The sequence below is a fragment of the Salvia splendens genome, chromosome 8 (genome assembly GCF_004379255.2).
Source record: "Salvia splendens isolate huo1 chromosome 8, SspV2, whole genome shotgun sequence".
Classification (NCBI taxonomy): Eukaryota; Viridiplantae; Streptophyta; class Magnoliopsida; order Lamiales; family Lamiaceae; genus Salvia; species Salvia splendens.
This window is the reverse complement of record NC_056039.1, coordinates 6,061,837-6,076,402: the sequence shown is the minus strand read 5'-3', so window position 1 is coordinate 6,076,402 and position 14,566 is coordinate 6,061,837. Positions and strand designations below refer to the sequence as shown.

At 41.9% G+C, this 14,566-nt stretch overlaps 1 protein-coding gene and 2 pseudogenes across 5 annotated transcripts; 1 reads left to right on the top strand and 2 right to left on the bottom strand.

Moving 5' to 3' along the window:
• The first annotated feature begins 4,913 nt into the window (after nt 1-4,913).
• Nucleotides 4,914-7,813, top strand: LOC121745538 (single-stranded DNA-binding protein, mitochondrial-like). Of its 5 annotated transcripts, none has more exons than XM_042139488.1 (2): nt 4,914-5,631; nt 7,682-7,813. In XM_042139488.1, exon 1 carries the CDS (start codon nt 4,935-4,937, stop codon nt 5,628-5,630), a length of 696 nt encoding a protein of 231 aa, XP_041995422.1. In that variant the 5' UTR covers nt 4,914-4,934; the 3' UTR covers nt 5,631; nt 7,682-7,813. The 5 variants fall into 5 exon arrangements, with proteins under 5 accessions (XP_041995422.1, XP_041995425.1, XP_041995423.1 ...); XM_042139491.1 differs by lacking the exon at nt 7,682-7,813 and adding an exon at nt 6,939-7,085; XM_042139489.1 differs by lacking the exon at nt 7,682-7,813 and adding an exon at nt 6,829-6,847.
• Nucleotides 6,110-9,059, bottom strand: LOC121745540 (annotated as a pseudogene).
• A 641-nt stretch (nt 9,060-9,700) lies between these two features.
• LOC121745652 lies at nt 9,701-14,315 on the bottom strand (annotated as a pseudogene).
• Between the last annotated feature and the right edge of the window lie 251 nt (nt 14,316-14,566).

Sequence of the window (14,566 nt, the reverse complement as noted above, 5' to 3'; positions counted from 1 at the left end):
GCCAAAACCAATTCTTTATTTCTCCAGAGCCCAATCACTATTTGAACGCCACTTTTCACTCACCCAATTTTTGTTCCACAAAATCCGGTTTCTAGCTCCCATGATTCCATGATATCGGCTATCCACATATACATATCAGCCCACAACTCCACGATTTCGTCGGATTCAACCAATTTCGCAATTATCACTACCATTCACAATTTGGAGAGAAACCGAGAAGAATTATAGAGAACAAAGGTTTGAATGTAAGTTTAGAGAGGTCAGTAAGCTTGGAGTAGAAAGAATCCCCAATATCATCTCAAAAATTTCCTGGCAGCTGCGACGGAATAAGCATAACGATGAGGCGACAGAAATTGAGACGGAAAATATGGAGAGCAACAGCGGATTCCGGCGACGGCGCTAGGCGGAGAGCAGAGTGAGTTGGATTCGGTGATACTTAGATTTCGGGCAGCAGGGACTGACCGCGACGATGAGGGAATTACTGCTGGAACGCGATGGAGTCTCGCGGCGGCATGATTTCGGATGGAGCAAGGCAGCGACAGAACGGGATCCACTCCGGGCTGAACCGATGTGGAGCTGCGACGGAGGAAGGGTGAATCAGCAAGCAGCAGCAGCAGCTCCTGCTGCGTCGCGGCATTGGCAGCGGTGGTGTTGTGTTTTGCCGGCGACAATCAACGAAAGAGAGAGAAAAGAGGAGACGGTAGCTGATGCCACTACACGGGCAGCAGACAGCAGCGGCATCACGAAGGAGTGATAACAGCGGTGGCTCGGCGTGAGATCGAGGGGGAGGAATTTGGGGCTGCACGTGAAGAAGAAGAGGGATTTTAGAGAGTGAAATTGAATTTAGAGAAGGAGGAGTTCAGAGATTTCAGTTTGGATTTTTCTCCTGATTTTGATTTGAGAGAGGAAGGAGACGACAGAGGGAATAATGAGAAGAGATTTGGGGGTTTCAACCCATTTCCTTAGGGACAAAAGGTGATTCGCTCACCCCAGGCGCCCCCATAACCCGGCCCGACATCGCTATGGAGGGGTTCAAACACGGTACCTCAGCGGCCCATTAGGTGGGAGGAACTTACACTGGTAACCAGCACACAAGGAGCCACCACAGTGGTGAAACTCCCACACTGCGGCTGCCAGCATTCGATCCTGTCTGCTTAGGGACAATCTACCACCCAGGAACCAACTGAGTTAAGCCCGTGCGGGCATTTCAACCCATTTCCTTTTTGAACTTCACGTGGGCAAGTAAGAAAGAAGTTGGGCCCTTTTTATTTAATTTTTTTTTTTGGGCCTAATGAATTAATTAAAATATTTGGGTTTATTGTTTTGACAAGGAGTTGGAATTATTTTGGGGTTGAGTCAAATTAATTGAATGGAAGATTGGGCCGGAGTACTTTAAATTAATGGATGACTTCACACACGCTTTTCGAGAACGGAATGGAACTCAAGCTAAGGCTTTAAACGAACGAGGTGGGCTTTCGAACTAAATACTTTCAAGTGCTTTAGTTTTAATATTTTTTATTCGAGCATCATTTTATGTGACGAAATTCCTTTTAACTGAGATTGCAAGTATTATTAATTTTATTCGATGATGATGTGATTTATGTGCTTAAAGTGAAATGATTAAAGTGAAAGTGATGTTATGCGATATATGTGTTGATTTATCGAGTGATTTGTGAATTGCTTGGCTTTGTTGATGTGATGTGAATTGATGCTCGACCTTGACAGAAAAGTGATTTATGCTTCAAATACGTTTTTGAGGAAAATAAAGTTTGCAAAGGGAATGTCATGCCATGTTTTTGTTTTGAGAAATGCCTATCTGTTTGTTTAGCAAGGGAGTCGTCCCTACTAGACCTATTGAAATCGAATTCGGGTCTGACTAGGAAGTGAGTTCCTACTCAGGCTAGTGTACACCACATAGATCGTGCGCTATCTCTTCGAGTTGGCCGGTCTAGTGACTTTGAATGTGGCCGCATTCCTTGTCATGTATGTTGAGATTGTTGAGATGATGTTGTTGAGGTTGTTGAGATGATGATGTTGATGTTGATGATTGCTTAGTGGGGAGTGAGTCCCTACTATGAGTTTAATCGAATTCGGGTCCTAGCAAGGGTGCGTCCCTGCTTGGGCTAGTGTACACGATGAGGACTGTGAGTCATCGAACGGGTTGGCCGGTTTTCGTGCTCGAGGAAAGTGGCCCCCTTACACGGCACCCTAAAGAACAGATATTGCAGTTTCTTAAATAAATCAAGGAGAAATGATTGTGTTTTGAAATGATGAGGAAAAAGGATTTGAGGATGAGTTGAAAGTTTGTGTTTGAGATATTTTTAGTGTCTCGGGCCTTTTCAAGATTAAAACCCCGAGGTCACTCAATGGTGGCATGATATAACTGTTTTTTGTAAATTGTTTTGGCATTTGTTCACTGAGTACATCAAGTACTCAGCCCTGCATGTGTTTTCCCTATGTGCAGGTTGAGCGGTGACGAGCGCGGTGGGTGTTGAGCATAAAAGTGAAGAATGTCTATCAAATGTCTAGAATATGTTGTGTCTTCATACATAGCATTATTCTACTCTCGAAATGCTTCCGCTAAATATTGTTTCTTTTGAGCTCGTGTATTGTTGAGATATTATTCATTTTTGAGTTATTGATTGTTGAGATACTCTGATTTTATTCGAGCTATTCCCAGTTGTTTCAAGTTATGGTCGAGTTGTGTTGTTTCCCCCTTTCTTCCCCGCTTCTTTAATCCTCCCCTAGTCGCGATCAACCGTGTTTTCTATCCTTAGAAAATGCGGGCGTGACAATTTCTCCAACCATACACCTAACCCAAACCTATTTTTAGGTCTTTCAATGGAATAATACCATATTTGATGTTACTGCAGAATTTTTGTGAGACAAATATCCAAAAATGGCATAAATTATAAATATGGTGTAAATAATTTGAGTAAAATTATTTTTTGGTATGACATATACTCAAAATTGGGTTTGAGTTTGATATAAATGATTGGAGATGGCGAAATAGTAATTTATACTCATGCCACATTATCTTAAATACCATATTACCAATTCTTTTTTATTTTTTTAATATCAAAATTATATACCAGGTTATCAATATTATTATAAGTAACTAATTTCATATGAATCGGGTTTTAATCTATGCAAAATTAGATCTAAATACAGAAACACAGAACAAAATCATACGTATGATATTTTTAGGTAATTGTTAGCTTATTTTTAGGTCATTCTAACAAAAGATGACCTAACCCAAATTTTATAATATGACCTAAAATTGATTTATAATGACTTTCCGTATTTTTATTAATTTGTTGATCATTAGATCATTTAATTATAGAGCCCAGATTTGGGCGATTTAGATGTTGTTTTGATGATATATACCCGTTTAGGGTTTAAACTAAAATTTGGACTCACAAAAATAAAAAACATAATCACGCATAAATAGACTAAAGGCCTTTTTTTATCCTAAATATATGGAAATTTTATGATTTTGGTCCAAAACATTATCTTTTGAATTATTTGATCCATCACAAATAAAAACGGGTCACATTTAGTCCGAATTGGACGGAAATGGTTAAATTTAACTGTCAACAAATATTAATTGAATTTTGACCGGATTAAGTTAATAATTAAGTTAATATTAATTGATATTCCTGAATTTAACTCCAACCGATCTTCTCCCCTCCGCCGCCGAAGCCGGTCCTCTCCCCTCCACCGCCGGAGTCGGTCCCCTCTCCTCCGTCGCCATACGGTGTCAATTGTCCCCCACCGGCTTCGCCGCCCTGTGGCGGAGGCTGCGAAGGCGTCTACTACTATCCGCCGCCTCCACCAGCGCAAACCTCTTACTATCTGCCACCTTCCGGCGGCGGCGCGTACTATCCACTGCCAAACCCTAGCTCCACCGATTACCCCACTCCGACGCCGCCGAATCCAATTATGCCTATTTCCCCTTCTATTACCACAATCCGCCGCCGTCCAACCCCCACACCGGCGATTACAATTCTGCTCAATTGAAAACTCACTCCAAATTTCCGCCTCTTCTCATCGCGATTTCACTCTTATTATTCCTTTAATTTCAGAATAGCAACAGCGAAATCAAGTATACTATAAACAACAGCTAGCTCCTTAATTCAATTCTCACGGATTTACCATTTCCTTTTCCTCCTTTTGCAAATTGCGACGATTTTCATGTCAATGCAGATGAGATCGGAGCTGCGGCGGTGGGAATTCATCGTCATAAAATGAAGTTGTAGATTAATTATTCAGTGTAATTTTTAACTTAATATTAACTTAATCCGGTCAAAATTCAATTAATATTCGTTGACCGTTAAATTTAACCATTTCCGCCCAATTGAGACTAAATGTGACCCGTTTTTATTTGTGAGGAACCGAATAATTCAAAAGATAACGTTTTAGACCAAAATCATAAAATCTCCATATGTTTTGGACAAAAAAAGAGCCTTTAGAGTGTCCACTATGCGGCCGGCGCGCCGGCTGCCCCCTTCCCCCCGCCGCCCCGCCGGATTATAGTGTGGAGGACGTCCGCTCCGAGGCGGACAAATTTTCCGGGGCGGACGAGGCTTCGGCGAGAAATGTGCGAGGACGCGCCGGCCGCCCCCCGCCGGCGTATAGTGCACCGGCGATCGGCGCGCCGACCGCCCCCTTTTAATTATTTTTATTTTATTTTTTTAAATTTTCGACATTTTTAGAGGGAGAGGGAGATTGGAGAAGGAAGAAGGAAGAAGGAGAGAAAGAAGCAGTTTCGATTTTTTAAAAATAAAATAAAAATTAATTATAAAATTTCAGGATTATCGACGAAAGCTTTTTTGAGCGTGGACAAAAAAACTAGGGCTGTGTAGACAAAAAATGGGGCTGGGCTATTGGGGACGTCTGCCTTAGACACTCGAGTCCGCATAAATATAGTCTCTATGTTTTCTGCAGCATCTCTTCCATTTTTATCTCACAAGTCGAGTGCAGACTGCAGAAGCTTCGTTAGCACTTCCATGGCGTCTTCTCTCTCTAGAAAACTATCCGCTGCCATTCTCTCAAAGCACAGACCACTCTCAAGCACATCCATCTCTTTCTGCACCAAAAGTCTCTCCTTCCCAGAATCCGCTTCTGACTCCGACTCACCCCCCGATTCTCCCCCTCCAAACCAGCAGCGTGCCAATACCGATCGACCCCTCGAAAACGGCTTGGACCTCGGCATTTACAAGGCGATATTGGTAGGGCAGGTTGGGCAGGCGCCGATTCAAAAGCGGCTGAAAAGCGGCAAAATGGTAACCCTAATTTCGCTCGGCACGGGTGGCATTCGCAACAATCGGAGGCCATTGGAAAACGAGGAGCCGCGTGATTACGCCAATCGCTGCGCGGTGCAGTGGCACAGGGTCTCCGTTTACCCAGAGAAATTAGGCGAACTCGCCGCGAAGAATCTCGCCCCCGGTTCTACATTGTACGTGGAAGGGAATCTCGAGACTAAAATATTCAATGATCCGATATCTGGACTCGTCCGTCGAATCAGAGAGATTGCTGTACGTCGGAATGGGAGGATTCTGGTTCTAGGAAACGGAGCTGAAGCAGCGCAGTTTTCAAGGAATGATATGGCCGGGGTTGGATATTACTGAGGTGATATTCTTTACATGGCTTGGCTCGAATGCTTATGTGGTCGCAATGCTTTAGGAAGTAGAGGAATTAGTAGTTGGATTTTGTGTTGGCCATGAATTTGTGCTTTTGTGTTTGTTTTCGGAGTTCCAGAATGCAATGCTACTATAAATTTGAAGAATTTTGTTGTCAGTTTTTGTTCCCATAACTTCTTAATTGTCTTGGTTATGACCTTTATCCCAATGTTTTTATCATGAACGTGATAAACTAATAATAGGAATCAGGTATTGATGATTTTCCCGTGGTAAGGCCACATAAACCGACAAACTGGTGCTATGCATATCTCGGGAGCCAATTCCAATAGGCTGCAGTTATAGAAATGTTGTAAGCAAAACTCACTGGCAGTGCCTTTTAGTAATTAATCATCATTAATGCATTGATGCTAGTTATAGTACTAAGTAACTATCAGTCTATCACTAAAGATTTAGCACCCTTGCCTAGGTTAAGTTGTCAGGCCAAATCCAAATGGGAACAAAGGATCGTAATGTGGATCACCTACATTCATGGGGAGCTGGTCGACTGATTTGAACCAAGTCCTAGGAAGTTTTCCAGTGAAACCATATTGACCAAACAGGACATCAGCTACACCTTGGCCTTCTGTTCCTGGAAGCCAAGCTGCGACAAGTGCGTCTATCTTATCTAGGTAAGGCTCAATTGTCACTGGACGCCCAGATATGATAACAACAACGCATCTGACAACCCTGCAGACGTTCCTTATAGTACTTGAACCTGGTGCAATTATAGTTAGGTTTGTGCTGTCTCCTTTATCCTCAGCATATGGGACATCACCCACAACAACGATGGCATAAGAGAAATTCTGTGACTTCACTAGATCCATGCCAGGGTTTTTCATGTGGACAACTTGAGTGGAAGGGTCTACTGTCTTTCTGATAGCATTAAGACTGTGGTTCCTGCAAATACAGATTTATGAGAAAGTTAGCTTTATAAATTATTCTCAGTACAACTCTGTTACATGTAAAGACGTGCTTTGCTGAAGGCTATATTGCTTTATTAAGGAAAACTAAGCATATCAGAAATAGTGGAAATCCATCTAATATGTTGAGAACATGTTTAGACTTTAAATTTCGTTGAGGCATTAAAATTTAAAGTATACCAACTATGAGATCACTGACTTTGACACCCTGCCATTCAACTGTCCAGCCTCCACATTGATATCCAAGATTATCAGCATGAGTTCCTACTACAAGTACATTCTGCACATCCTTTTTAAGGGGAAGCAATGGCTGATTAGCACTTTTACCGTTTTTCAGAAGCACTAGTGATCTTCTCACCGCTACCCTGGCCAATTCCCAATGATTCTTTCCAAAAAAGTATGCTTCAGTTAATGTTGAATTGCAAGGACAATAAACAGTAGCAGGATGGTTTACAACTAATATTAGCAGATGGTATACCTGGCTGCCAAGTTGGTTTACCAAGCTAAGGTCAGCGAAAGGGTTTTCAAAGAGACCCATGGTGAACTTCACCCTTAATATTCTCCACACGGCATCGTCTATCCTGCTCTTTGGGATATTGTTGCTCTTCACTTGGTAGTTCAGATCGTCAATAAAATCTGTGAGATTATCTTCCAGCATAACCTAGAATAGTTAAACCATCTGACATTATCTTGTTATGTTTGTGTTGTAGCTAGCTGTTTTATAAATGTCTTGTATACAGCTTCGGGAAATGTCTAACACTCATTATATCTATTCCTGCAAGAATACCAGCTTCAATTGAATGAGAATAGTTTGAATGAGGTGGATCTGTAATTCTGTCAATACCAAGCCAACTTGATATGATGAAGCCCTGCAATTTATGTGCACTCAGTATTGTCTTTTTATTCTATCGAGGCAACTTTAATGAAAACATCATATCTATCATTAATTTGTATTACCTTGAATTTGAGCTTGTGTTTTAGGAAATCTGTAAGTAGATCACGGTTAGCATGCATTTTCTTGCCATTCCAGCTTGAATAAGCCACCATGTCTGAGATGACACCCTTTCTGATTGAATCCAGGTATGGAAGCATGTGAATGCCGAGCAATCCATGAAAGTCAAGCTCTGTGTTATTCTTATCAATGCCGTTTATGGTTCCTCCTTCGCCCACAAAACCTTTTGCACAGGCTGCGACCTTTGTCCTTGGGTGAATGAATAATATCCTCACTTGTTAGGCAACCAAATTTTTGTTCTGGGTTGAAATACAGAAAGATATGGAGATTTATACTTTCCAGCAAGAAAGGGGACACCCTTTCTGGAATCGGCAGGAATGTCGCCCTGCAAACCGGGTATGAATTCTGTCATTGCTCGAACCACCTTAGGATCTTCGCTATAGCTTTCGAAACATTGGCCCCATCTTGGATCTCTGCAAACCTGTAGTCAAATAAACAGAATGACTAGACCTGATACTTAACACTACTGAGTTTAGTTTAGGTATAGTTTGCTTACAGCAAGGCTGGGTGCGAAATTGTAGTTGATTCCCGTTGCTCTAACTTCGAGTGCAGTGGCTGCTCCGATCCTCTTGACAAGGGCTGGATCTCTGTTCCACCACTGATGTTAGGATTTCAAGTTCGTGTCAAATGTATAAAATGTTAGACTTGCCTGGTGGCTCCGAGGCCGACATTGTGAGGGAAAATAGTAGCGTTGTAGACATTGTTGTTGCCATGGGTAGCATCAGTGCCACAGAGGATAGGGATTCCGAGTCGAGTTGAAAGAGCTGCCTTTTGAAAAGTGTTCACCATTTTCACCCATTCCTCTGCAGAAGCCTTGGGAGATGGACTACTCCCAGCTCCACTTAAAACACTCCCTGCACCTCCACCAAACTATCAAATCCATAGAGTTGGTGGTGCCAAAAAATAATTAAGAAAAGAGAGAATTACCAATGAAATATTTCTTGAGAAGAGTTGGAGAGACACGCATCCTCTCAATCTGAGTCATCTGCCCAATATTTTCTTCAAGGCTCATTCTCTTCATCAAGTCTCTGATTCTTGCATTTAATGGCTGTTTTGGGTCTTTGTATTTCATGTATTCCTTTGCTTCTGTAACTACTATCACCATTAATACCATCACCATCATTTTCATCTTCATACCCCTTGAAACCACCTTCATCATTACCTCTGCAACACAGCCTATATATGGTCAACAAATGATGCAATTATTTAATTTTGTCTAGGGAAACATAGTAAAAATTATACTAGTGTAAAAATTATCTGGAAGATTTTAATGAGAGCAGTATCTGTGCCAGTGTGTGAATAAATATACAAGTAGTGATTCCTGATAAGTTATTTAGTGGGAGGTATTTCCACATGTATTCTTGGATATTTTGTTATTAAGTGCAAATGATTAAATTATTTTGGGTATAATCTTTTTGTAGATGCATGGTTTGAAACCAGGTACATAGTTATTTTTCTATATCAAGTTCTATGTTTTCGATTTTTCCATAATTTATCTGTATAAATTTTAAAAGTACATTGCAATTTAGTTAAGGTTTTTTATACTTAGCAATAAAGACCTAATTTTAATATTTGTTGCAATTTAGATTTAAAAAAAACAACACATAAACAAATTATCAAAAATATCTATATTACAAAAATAAGAGAGCAACCTCGAAGAAGAATTTATCAAAAATGCCAAAACATTTTCTGCAAAATGGGAAGACTAAACAACAAATGACGAAGAAACACTAGCGACTTACTTTAAAAACTAACCATATGATAGCTGCTGCACTATATGATGCAACAAATGACGAAACACTAGCGACTTCCAACATAGTAAAATCTCTATACATTAGTTATTTTGGAATTCATAAAATTTCATTGACAATTTAATAATTTAAAAAATAAATGTTAAATATTGCTGTTTAAACGTGAAAAGAAAAAAGAATTCAAGACTAAGTGGATGGATGATACAGAATATCCCACTAGTACACGTTATAGTGCATTTTAGTAGTTTTTTCAAAGGTAGTACCTTATCTTCATCATATACTATAAGTCACTGTGGATAAATATTATGTGCTCTAACAGCGCTATGATATTTAATATTTTCATGATATTGTCATAACATTTAAAACTAGTTATATTTGCAACAATGATTTATTACAATTTGCCATATTAAACATAAATTACTAGTAAATCTTTTACTCCTATTTTAATGAATAGACTTATATAACACAAGCATACTGCATCCATGCATTATTGCAACTCTAAGCATATCATATTGATACAGATATAGATGATGGCGACGACAAAGCTTCAAGAAGTAGCAAGCAAGCTGCGTAAGTAGGTTTCGACATAATCGAGACCACTGTATTGCTTAACAACGGGCAGAGTAGCCGGAACGCCGAGTTGGAAGTCAGAATCAGTCCCTTGTGTGGCTCCCCAACTTTTAAGCTGCTTCCTAGCCTCCACCACAGCCGCTCTTATACCGCAGTATACTGAAGTCGCGAGAACCAAAGGAGGTTCGCCACTAGCTGCACGTACGCACCACATCACACAACAACACCAACTCAAACCATTGCTATCAGACACACTCAAAACACTACATTACCCTTAGATGAGAGAACGCGGTCTGGGTGATGCCCGGTGTTGAGCATTCAACTTTTTCGGAACGTTGTCAAGACTTGGGATCTTGTAATCCCATGTGCTGTTTGTAGTCACAAGTCCCTCTTCATTACTCAAGTATTCTTCAAGCATGAAAAACCCCACACCTTGTATGAAAGCTCCCTCAATCTGATTGTACCAAATTCTACCTAATGAATTGCATTATCCATATAAGTTATAAGACACCATTTTCTTACAACATACCCTACCTGTCCCATATCAATACCAGGGTTCAAGCTCTGCCCACAATCGTAGATGATATCCGTTCTCAATATAGATTTTTCACCAGTGAGGACGCATATCTCCACCTGCAACCACTACAAACTCACTACAGAAACACCATTCATAAAAACATAGAAAATGTTACCTCACTTACTGCACCCCCATAGTTCAAGTATTCTTTAGAACTCGAATCGGGATGAAAGTACGAATTTGCTGCCAAATTTATACACTGATTGTGTGCCTGATTACAACACATAATAAACAGTTATTGGGAAGGAAATTGTAGAATCGAATGCAAAAAACTGACCTCGAGAATGAGATCAATCCATTCGAGTGAGCCATGTTCGTCTTTCAGCATAGTGGCAAGAGGGCTTAACCTTTCAACTAAAGAGTAGAGCATTGGATCACAGCAGCACAACATGCTTCAGAGGTGGTGCTTCCACCGGTTAGGCCTCCTTGTACGAGGCTCAACGTGTCTGACTCTACAACGCGAACCTTTTCGATTATGTTGTCCATTCCATCACATTTGATCAAACTGAGAGCATAGGCAGTTGCTTGTTTCACCTTTGTATACAGCCCCTGCCCCATCTCTATGCCTCCAACTTCCACAACCACGGATCCATCGTTAAGGATGCTTACTTTCCCCGGTTTCCCACTTACCGTCACTTTATACACAATCGGCACACAAGAAATGCCTCTTTTACGCCATATGTTGGACCGGTTGAACTGCTCTACCGCTGCAGTCCTCTCCATAAAGCATGAGGAACTAATCAACTCGTCCCAAATACGAGGTAGAGTGTACTCCGAAGCTTCCCCAGCAGCTTCAGCATAGAATAGTTGTAGGCTCTCGTTTGTGTGAAAATTGGTTTCCCTGACCGAACCGGCCTCCATTGACAGCAGAGACGCGACGCGCTCTATTATAGCTTCAGCGATGAAATTTCCCTGCACGTCACCAGGGGCACGCATCATTGATCTGCTTGTGTTGTTGGTCTTGCATAGTTTTATGTCAAAAGAGAGAGCTCCCCAGTTGTACTTCTTCAGCCCTGCTACTAGCATGTATGGGATGAAGGGGCTGACGTCTATAAAGAAGCCTGCATCGATAAGTATGTCGACGTGAAGTGCTGTCAGTTTGCCATTCTCTTTGAATCCAACGCTGTATGTTATCTTCATAGGATGTCTCCCTCCCGCAATTATCATGTCAGCGTTTCGGTCTATGTAGTTTCTGACCGGTCGGCCTAGTTTTTGAGCTGCAAGTGCACATGCTGTAGCTACCTGAAAACACAACATTGTTGAGACAGAGAGAAACAGAGAGAGAGGAGCGATGATCAACACTCACCTTCATTGCTCTTTGACACTTCCCACCAAAGGCTCCACCTAGTCGCCTTGTGATAACACGAACTTTGTGCTCTGGGACACCGAGACAACGTGCAATGGAGATTTGAGCAAACTCGGGGGATTGGACTGCGCTATAGACCACCATGCAGTTGTCTTCATCCGGGATTGCAAGCGCTGTTTGCGTCTCCATGTAGAAGTAGTATTGGGAACCAAGTTTGATCTGAATGTTAAAAAAATGTGAAGTATATGCAACTGATTGAAACAACTAATCAATAAAAGTACCTCTTGAGAGAGAATCTTGTGATCAGCTTCAGCCATTCCTTTGGTGAAATCACCAACCATTTCCGGTTTTAAGTGAGGTTCGTAAGGTGGAAAAGTATCGAAGAAACTTGAGTTTTCAACAGCCTCTTCAACCGTCAAGATTGGTGGATCTAAGCCTTGTGTCTCGTAATCCACTTGAGCCATTGTTGCAGCAACGTTAGCTTCCTTTTGGCTACGTGCAACCTAACGAATATAACAAGGCACAGTCAGACAAACAACCAGTTATAATTAGTACCATACGACTAGTTTCATATACCACAAACGCGATTAGATCACCAGCAGACGCAGTGGTATCGTCAGCAAACAAATATTCAGATCCGAAAAGAGCCGTGGCTCCAAAATTTTGTCCTCCTTGGGGGATGTCTTTGGCAGAGATAACATCAACGATTCCACTTGGTTTTGGGACAGCCTCGAAAGAGATACCCTTCACTCGAGCTAGAGGCTTCGTGCTATAAATAAGTGCTCCATGTAGACTATGTGGAGGTGAAGGAATGTCATCTACGTACACAGCTTCACCTGTTCGTACAAACAAAAACTTCCTTCACTCCAAAAGACTACATACGAAAAAAAGATGAGAACGAACCTGAAGCTTGGATGATTGCTCCAACTTTAGGAATAGGCTCACCAACCGGATAGTAATCACTAGATGTATCAGTTTCTTCGTTGCTTGAAGCAGCTACTTCGGAAAGCGAGACACCAAGCGTGGGAGAAGAAACATCAATAAACGCAGTGAGAAACGAAAACAAGAAACTAACTGCTAAGCTCTTCCTGTAAGCAGGATGCGTTGTTCCATCTTTGGGTTCGACAGAACGTTTTACCAATCTAACTGCTTCATCTAAAACTTCAACGGTTAGTGTTTTTCCCGCCAGATACTCCTCCACTTCCCTCGCCCTTGTCGCGTGGTCTGTCCCATAAGCGCCAAAAGCCAGTCGAGCATAGTTCAAAGTTACACCGCCACTGCCTTCAAAGCTAACATCAGCCAAGAATGCAGCATTCAAGTATGGCAACGCATTCCCTAGCGGCCTTGGTGCAGCTCGGTAGCTCTCAAAACCCACTCTCGAACCCAAGAAAGGAATGTAGACACTCAACAGAACATCTCTCGGAGCGAGAGGTGGCCCGTACAAGAACTCATCCACAGTTATCCTCTCCTGTGTACGGCCTCTCAAGAGGGCGACAGTGGACCCCACGGCAAGAAGCAATGTAGCAATATCCGAAGGAAAAGACCTCCTCTGTGCCATTACCAAATTCCCCCCAATGCTGGCTGAGTTCCTAATGAAAATGGAAGCAACCCTCTCCATATGGTAAGCAATCTTCGTCAAGACTAAGTCGGATTCGCCTTCCTCCTTGAGAGATGATATTATTCTTGAAATCGAAATAGCTGCTCCGAACTCAATCCCGGATTCATCCTTTTTAACCATCAAGAGCTCAGGAATGTACTTAAGATCAATGTACTTATCATATCTCTCTGTTTCCTTGAAATATCCCATCCCTGTATTCCCCACGCACCATCCGCCACCAAGCTGCTGAGTTCCTCTAGACTAACTGGAGTGAACCAAGAAATGGTTTCAGAATTCAAGACTGTGCAACATTCTTGTGTGCATACTCGTACATATGGCCAGACGTCGTCTTCAGGATCGTATGGTGGCAACTCCCCTTTCGGAAAAACATTCATCCCAAGATCCTCGATGTCAACATCTGCAGCAAAGCTCTTGCAGGCATCAGCAATGGGGCGGTAGCCAGTGCAACGACAGAGGTTACCGGTTATAGACTTTTGGGCTTGGGAGGCGGTGAGGTTGGAGAATCCGGGGGGTGGGGGCTGAGGTGATGTGTCGGCGTTGGCAAGGGCGGAGAAGAAGGACATACAGAAGCCAGGGGTGCAGAAGCCGCACTGGGAGGCATGGAAACCGGCGAAGCGTTGGTGGATCGGGTGGAAGCCGTGCTTGATGTTGCCGAGGCATTCGGTGGTGGTGATGGAGAAGCCATTGAGGCTGCAAAGGAGAGTGAGACAAGAACTCACACTGAATATCTCTGGTTGGTTGAGGACAGGGTTGAATCTTGACAGCACCACCACACAAGCCCCACAGCCACCTGATCAATTCAATCACAGAATTACTACACAATTCATTCATTGCTTGTTGTAATGTGTAAAGGGAGTGAAACCAGGGACGGACCCAGCATGTATCAAGAAGGGGCAAATGCCCCTCCTCCATTTTCTTCGCATATATATAATTTATATAATATAAAATTTATTTAGTTTAATTTCTCATTAATTGCCCCATCTAAAATACTTGAATTTTGCCTATGTATTTTTGCCCCTCCCAGTATAAATTCCTGGCTCCGTCCCTGAGTGAAACTCTATAATTTGTGCATGCAAAACAATCCATTAAAAAAAGTACTATCAAATTATTCTATATATTATATCCGAATTT

Bases quoted from the DNA above. Each gene is read 5' to 3' on its own strand.
- LOC121745538 (XM_042139488.1), top strand. From the start codon at position 4,935: ATGTTTTCTGCAGCATCTCTTCCATTTTTATCTCACAAGTCGAGTGCA.